The 8,428-nt window shown below is 40.5% G+C and overlaps 1 protein-coding gene across 1 annotated transcript; it reads right to left on the bottom strand.

Moving 5' to 3' along the window:
• Positions 1-1,950: 1,950 nt before the first annotated feature.
• Positions 1,951-2,301, bottom strand: LOC115602516 (feather keratin 4-like). The gene has a single exon (XM_030473697.1). The coding sequence runs from the start codon at positions 2,299-2,301 to the stop codon at positions 1,951-1,953; it is 351 nt and encodes a 116-aa protein (XP_030329557.1).
• Positions 2,302-8,428: the final 6,127 nt, after the last annotated feature.

Raw genomic sequence — 8,428 nt, 5'->3', positions numbered from 1 at the left:
CAGCAATAGTTTCAGCTGAGATGGAAAAAAATAGATTATATATTTAATTCAGACCAGCCTTCTACTGTATTATAATATCAAACTGCTAAATTTCCATTCTCTTTTGTTGTTTATTAAGAAAACCTACTCCTTAAAATTATTAATTCTTCAATGGGACTGATGAACCTCCTTTGATTTAGTTCCGCTAATGACTGTAGTCGGTATAACTTCATCAACATCTTTCCCTGGCTTTAATTACAGTTCAACATCAGTCTGTACAGGCACAGACAAAGACTCCAAGAAAGAAGTTTTAGAGATATCAGGCTGTGAGTTGTATGGGCTGTCAAGACATTAAATCATCCAGAGCCTCCAGGCAGAGCTTTTCAAACCTTTTTCCTGTAAGGACCAAAGCTCCCAGTCTCTAAACACCACCTTTATTACAACACAGCCAACCAAAGCAATGCCTGATGAAGTATAGATCTACCAGACACAACAAATAGGAGTCAGATTATAAAGACACACTAAGAAAGGCTTAGAACTTCAAATCTTTTCATCTTTCTCCCCAACATGCTTCCAGGCCAGCAAATTTCAAAGGCCAGTTCCACACAGCCTTGTCTTTCTTCCCTCTGAGACTTACCAGGGCCTGATCTCAGATGCCGAGAGGTGCTGCACCCATCAGAAAGCTCTAAGCTCCATTCAAATGAGTGTTCCAGCTTATCACATCCCCCTACCACCTCTGCCCTGAGCAATCTCAGCTGTGCTTAGGAAAAGCATAATCTCTCCCTCCTTTTAAAGGAGTCTTCCAAAGTATCACAGACAGGATAAAGAAAACCGCAATCATCTTCTAGGTTGCCCAAGTAATAGCACATATATCCTATTGGTGCAACAAGCTGAGGAGTGGATGCAGTGCTTCAGAAAAAGGTTTATTTCTATAATTTTGAGTGTTCCTAGTAACTTTTCCTGCTGTATCCCTCTATCCTCTTTTTTTACAAAGATACTCATCTATTACATCTATGGAAGGATAAGGAGAAACAGTAATCCCTTCAGTGAGCTTTTCACTGAATTTCCCCCTTCTCAAATCAGCTTATTGCTCCATTCTCACCCCCCTTCAAAGACATTCATCTCAAAACAAACATATTCTCATAAAAGAGGAATATTAAAACAAACAGCCTTTTTCCATCTTCATGGTACTGTAGGTAAAGGGTCTTTAAAGCGTAACAGAAGAAGCTTCCTTAGTTTAAAATTTCCTGCTTATGCAACAACAGGAGACACACCTATTACAGGTGACCATCATTTCTTTCCAGCCTTTGATAATTTCTCAGGCTTGATTTAGCACATATAGACAACAGAAAAACTTTTTCCACAACTGCAATCTGGCTCCTTCTCCTTTGGCAATGAATATGAAGTTATGTACACAGTGTTTTCTGGAACTGATGACTTGTAAAGGGACCTGGTTCAGTACAGACAAACTGGAAAAGGGGCTGGGAGAAGAAAGAAGTACAGGCCAACTCAGAATATGATGCAGCACAAATTTAATGAGGCTGAGGAACGGAAGGAATCAATGTAAATTATAAGGAATACATTTCCATGGTCCACTAAGGACAGTACCCACTCATCCCTCTCACAAAGACACGCTCAGCAAAATGACATCTTCCTTCTTCATTTTTAAGTGAACTGTACTAATTCAGCCATGCAAAACAATTTCTAATTATTACGTATTTTCCCTAGTCATTGTCAAATACAAAAAAAGCATGAGAGAACAAGACTTTTGATGAGAAATGTAAAGTAAAGCATAACAAAAGTAAGACAAGCAAAGGCCTGATTTTAGGAGATGTCAAGCTCCCACAGCTCCATAAACTTCAGGTTGTGGGTGTCTAACACCGCATCTGAAAACCATGGCCATCAGCTCAGTCCTGTGCCATGTCGTGCTTCAGCGTTCCTGGTCATTTCTTCCAGCTCACTTCTCACGCTTTAGCACGGCCCATAGAAGCCACTGCGGTAGGTGGTGTAGCGACGGTAAGGCCGGCTGTACCCATTGCCTAGGCCTGGATAGCCAAAGCTCCCTAATCCCGAGGAGCTGCCAGAGGAGATGGGGATCCCTCCAGCACTGAGAGCACTCCCAACAGCTGCAGATGCTGAGGATCCCACAGCGGTGTTCTGGGGGAAGGAGCTGAGGATGGGTCCAGGCAGGGTCACCACCACAGGAGAGGGCTGGATCACCACTGTTGAGTCCTGACATTGCCTGACACAGGGCTCATTGCAGCTATTTGCCAGTGGAGTTGGGCCACAGGAAGCAGGGGGGCACAGGTCATAGCAAGACATGTCTGTGGGATGGAAATAAATCTGAAACACAAAAGAAAGAAGAAATGCAATACAAGAATTTAAATCAAACTCTATTTGTACAGCTTGAATTCTCTGATAAGGGGAGTTTATCACAGACAAGATGATATTCTACAGGATTGAGCTTGAATTTTCTTTAAGGAGACATCTCTTGGAGGTCCCTTTTCCAGGTTTTAGAAAGTGGAAAATAGAAGCTTAAGCACTTGATTTTTGTTCTATATGGAATAGAAACAGGCAGCTGAATCCTGGAACACCCTAGTTTGGGGTATTGTTGTTAATATTGAAATGATTAGCAGATCTTAGAAGTTACAGTGCAAATCTGTCTGCAGATTTGGAGGATGGAGAAAGTCACTCCTTGCTTACAGAAGAACCAAGAGTTGAGTTTCAAAGGCAGGCATGGGCTCTATGTGGAGAGCTGGTGATCCAGGACTGCCAGTATTGGTCAATATCCCTGTGGTTTTCTGATCTGGCCTTAGCTGAAGTCTCCACAGACCAACACACTACTCTGAACAGACCCAAGAATTCACTACAGGTTTTTATGTTCAGCTGCAGGACCTGAAAACTTGTTTGGATCCCAAAGTTGAATAAATAGACCTAGCTCTCTAACTTCTGGTTAAGCTCCCCATTCAATGATTTTTATAACTGACCACCAACAGAAAACTTTCTCTTTCATATGAAAACGCCTTTCTGAATGTACAACATTTAGGAGGAAAAACTACATAATCATCAAGGCAAAAGCTCAACATATGAAGAGAGAAGAAATGGGTTCAGACTTACCCTGTTCACCAAGGCAAAGAAGGAAAGAGAAATGGATGGAAGAGCCTTGAGACGCTCAGGTTTTTATACTGAGTTCCAGGTTGCCCAACAACTTGAGGCATTCTTTGTGCATGAAGTTAGCTATGAGCCACTACTGATTACATGTTTTTTTGCCTCAGTATTTGTGTTTATTAGTGCTTCACTTCCTTATCTTGTGGCATGTATATCTGACCACAAGTCTCTTTCATCTTAAAATACTCTGGGCCAAGTTAATTTCTGCAAACACTAGAATGATTAATTCAGAAGAATTTATTCTGCCTTCAAACCCCTTTTGGATCTGCTTGGTGTCATTAAAGGAGATTAAGCTTAATTTACATAATACAGTCCCTTGTACCCTCCTCTGCAAGGTAAATCCTGTTGGAAATCATGAAGAATTTCAGCTTTTGGAAGTCAACCAGTGAGCACTTGTAGTTTGGGGATTCAAGCTGCTTTTAGGGAAAAGAGAGACTGAATTTTCCAGAAAATGGTCAGGACTACACACAATTTTCACCCAACTCCAGCCCCAAAATTAGAGAAGAAACACAAATACTGTTAAAAGGAAGGGACACTGAAGAACCCTGTGAGAATCAGAAGAAACTGAAGTATTATGGCTGTGTACAAAGGCTGAGAGATAACTAGAAAAACACACCAGATACTGTTCCTTTGGCATGGAAGAAGAAACAAAAAACAGTATTAAAAGTCCAGTCTAATGAGATAATATCAAGTGATGGCACTTCTGTGGAAGAGTCTGTCTCTAATCCTGGGCCTGACCTCTTAGGAGTTCTTCACAGAATCCACAAATTCACTTTTATTCTCATCTCAGGTCTCAAAATATCAGCAACTGGCTTTAGGTTAACTTTCACATGCATAAATATGCATTATTTGGTGACACTTGTTCTCAAGGAAGAGTTCTGCAAAAGATAAGGATTTCCAAAAGTCAGCTGTGGAGGCAGACATCACACACATGAATTCTTCCTTTCCTATTGCAGCATTCAGTTCTCCAGCTACCCTGCAATGTCTGGTATAGATATGTTGTAGACCAATGGTGCCAGTTGGAGAAGTGCAAAAAGTATAACTTCTTCACTTGTAGTCAATTTTGCTGTCACTTTACAGCTGTCTTTGGATTGCACAATGAAATTGACCCTTTTTGGGAGTGTGTGGGGGTGCAGGATAAATAATAAATGAGCAAAATACATAAGCAATCCTAGGCAGAGAGATTAGTACTGAGGTTTCTGCTCTTCTAGCACTTGAACTACTGAGACATGTAAATCATCTTTAAATTAGGCGTGTCTTTGTGAAGATCCCCTGGGAACAGAAACTTGTTTGGCTTGGTCATAGGTTCCTGAGAACTTCAAAGTTTATCAGAAGCTTTTATTAAAGTGCTAAGCATGCAAAAGATCATATGTGCAAATTTAAGATACGTGACCCATATTTGAATTCTCATATCACTGCTATAATAATATATTATTAAGATTTGAAGGTGCAGGTCAGTTATTGGGTTCTAAGATTTATGTCGCTGTTCCTGGCTGCAGGAATTGAAGTATTTGTCCTGGGTTCAGCAGTGGCAGTCATTTTTCTCCTTTTTGGTGGCTGGTGCAGTGCTGTGGTTTTGACTTTCAACCTGGGAACAATGCTGATAACACCGATGTTTTTAGTTGTTGCTAAGTAATGTTTACTCCCATCAAGGACTTTCTCAGTCTCATGCTCTGCCAAGGAGGAGGGGAAGCTGGGAGGAAGCAGAGAAAGGACACCTGACCCAAACTAGCCAAAGGGATATTCCATACCACAGCATGTTATGCCCAGTATATAAACTGGAGGAGTTGTCTGGAAGGCCCAGATGGCTGCTCAGGTTGGGCTGGGTGTCGGTCAGTGGGTGGTGAGCAATTGTATTCTCTCTTCTTGTTATTTCCCTTATTATTATTGGTGGTAGCAGTAGTAGTTTTGTATTATACTTTAGTTACTGGACTGTTCTTATCTAAACCTGTGGGAATTACATCCTTCTGATTCACCTCCCCATCCCTCCGGAAGTGGGGGGAGGAAGAAGAGCAGGAGTGAACGAGTGTCTGTTTGGTTCTGAGTTACTGGCTGGACTTAAACCATGACAGTATTTTATTTTTAATTAAAGAAATGGCTCAAGGTTTGGTTTAAACCATCACATAATTCAAGGAGATTCTCAAATAAATTGGCCTAACCTTTTCTAGATTCACCAACCCTCCCTATTACTCAGTACTTCTCTATATTCTAAGGGGTAGGCAGCTTCTCTTCTCCGGGCTGAACAGCCTCAATGTTCTCAGCCTGCCTCCATACACGAGGTGCTCCACCCCCAGTCATCCTCGTGGCCTCCTCTGGATTTGCTTCAACAGCTCCGTGTCCTTCTTACGTTGAGGACACCAGAACTGGACACAGTGTTCCAAAGGAGGGTCTCAAACTAAGAGTTTAAAGTAAAAAAGATCTAGCAATATTTTCAAAGCTGTCTACAGCCTTCCTTGAAAAGAATTACAATAATTATTGTTCTAACTCCGATCAATTTATCGTACAGGCAGAAAGATTTAATGGCCTGATCTTAGAGATGAATTCAAGTGAGTGAATCAGAAGTTCACAGGGTTTTTTGTACGATCAAGGACAGATCTATATATTCACATCATAATTACAATTCTTTGCATAATGTGAGAACATCCTCCTGAGACAACAGCGAGTGACTAACTGTCTGAACAAAAAACCTTAATCAGAATGGAACTGGAAGTTTACTCACAGTAATCCCCTTGTAACGGCTCCAGACACAAAAGTGACTCCAAATATGTGCATGGAGAAAAAGACACACAGAAAAGGGACATTTCCCTGGAAATAAGAGCACCATCTGCAATCAATTTTTAATGGTAATTAATTAGCTCATATAAAGAAATTGATGGCTCGGAGGCTTTGAGAAGTTGAACTAATCTGAAAAAGTTCTTGCAACTCAGAGGTCTCCTTTCTCTCACCATTCACAATGGTTCTGATAGTTCTTGCTTTTATCTCGAACCTCATTCTTAGCTAATTGTATTAATATAGATGCTTATTGACAACATTAGGAGCAGACTGCATGTCCTACACACCATTCGAAGTTCACAGAATAATCTAGGACACCTGCTTCCAGGTGACTGACAGTGAACTCTGCTTAATGCTCCCATGGTATTAGCAAATTCTGGCTTATTGCTTAAAACAGAAGATGTATCTATAGCATAAGGTTGTTCAACTCAGTCAGACTGGATGCCTCTGCCTGACACTGCTCTTTTTATTGCAACCCACCACTCATTGTTTGCTATAATTTGTTATTTAGCCCAGGCAGATGAGTGGTACCTGCTGTATGTTTAATCTCAGATGCCTTTTGGTGTAGGCAAAGCTTGTGATTTGAGCTTTGCAGCTTTAGCTTCCTCTGCTCAGAGAGCTTCCCTCAAGGCAAAGGTGTTCAAATATAGGTAGATATGTAGTCCTTGAGTTCATACTTTAATATATCTATTTTCATTGTTAATGTTATTCAAATACTGCTATGAACAACTTTTAAATTACTAAAATTTGAGGTCTGGTTTTGCATTTGACTGTGGTTTGATAAACCTCATCAATTTATGTTACAATTTCCCTTTTTGACAAAAAAACTACCGCATACAGATCTGTGGGGTATTTCTGCAAACAGCCAGATGTAGCATGGTCATTAGGCTGGCATTCAATAGGAACAGTAAAAGAAAACAACAACAAAAATTAATTTACCCTGGAGGGAAGAAAGTTACTCACCCGAAACACTGCAAGACACCACACCCCAAATGTGTGGCCTTTGCTTATTATTCAAATATGTTTGAAATGGAGATTTTAATTATATTTCAGATTGTAAGAGTGCAATTGGTATTTCTCTACCCATGGCCCTATGTGTCAGATCCACCTTCCTTGCAGAACAGTGTCTTGGTGCCACCCAGACTGATGAATGCATGCTTGTAATCCATCACCTCAGAGCAAGAGATTGCCAGTAACTATTGGTATAAACCCTTTTCACTGGGCATTGTTTCTGCCAGGCACTACGTGAGGTATCACTCTGGTGCATTTTGATGCAATTAGATGCCAGGTCCCTGATTTTACATTTATTTCCATTAGTCATTTAGGAAAGAAAAGATCACAGACTGCTTATTTGGAGCTGGAGACTCAGGACTAACACACATCCTTTTAAAGCCTTTCTATGCAGTAAGAAAAGAAAGGTTTTCATGCTCAAAATATGCTTTGAAATTAGACTTTCCCATGGGGTGAAAAATCAACCTGTCATTTACCCCACAGATACCTACAACCAGTGAGCGTACACAAGTACCTCTGTCAGCCTATTTCAGCACCAGCCCATGAAGACCCACAGAGGCACCAGCAGTTCAATTTACAACACGAGTTACAAATCGACATTTGAGTAGCCTTAGATAGATTGGCATTAGTTATAAAAGATATTCAATATGATTTGCAGGGGGAGCAGGTCTCGTCTGAGAGTATTCCCATCCAAACTCTCAGTTTTGGGTCCCACTCGGCTCAGAAATGCTTCCAAATGAAGGAGAGAAATTTGGTAACAAGCACTTTAAGCACACGGTCTTATCCTCGTGATGAAAGCCAGAGTTGGGGAAGGAAAAGTAGCAAACGTGGTATGTTTATGCAAAGTAGATACATATCAATACATAGTATCCACTTTGCTACAATGTGACTAATTTGTTTTCTCAAACAGCCTCTATTTTTTATGAACTATCGACCACATCTACACAATATCCCCAAGTTTCCTGGCTGTAAAATGATCTCTTAGCAGAGAGGTCATCAGCTAAAAATACTTAACTCTAGTCAACATGGAAAAGTAGCTTTTGATTAATAAAACAGAGGAACAGTGAGAAATCTTACCAAAAGGGAGCTGCTGAAGGTTTTTCAAACAAACACCAGAAGACTTGGATAGTGATGCAGCATAACTTTAACGAGGGCAAAAAGCAGAATGAAAAAGTACAAAGTATATATTTCTAGGATTCAGTAAGACAACAGCTAATGCGTCTCTCACCACGGGTTACTTTTCTCAGTGCTGCTATGAACTGAGACAATAAAGTTGCACTTACAGCAATAGAAAAAATAATATTTCATCAGAAGTATGAAGTATTCAAAGAATAAGACAATCAAAGGCATGATTTTAGAAGCTTCCATGGCTGCATTAACTTCAGGTGGAATTGTGGGTGTCTAACATCACATCTGAAAACCATGGCCATGAGCTCAATCCTGTGTCGTGTCGTGCTTCAGCATTCCTGGTCATTTCTTTCCACTTTCTCCTCTCACT

Source organism: Strigops habroptila, chromosome 22 (assembly GCF_004027225.2).
Source record: "Strigops habroptila isolate Jane chromosome 22, bStrHab1.2.pri, whole genome shotgun sequence".
Classification (NCBI taxonomy): domain Eukaryota; kingdom Metazoa; phylum Chordata; class Aves; order Psittaciformes; family Psittacidae; genus Strigops; species Strigops habroptila.
Note: the sequence above shows the minus strand (reverse complement) of the source record. Positions and strands in the feature narration are given on the sequence as shown.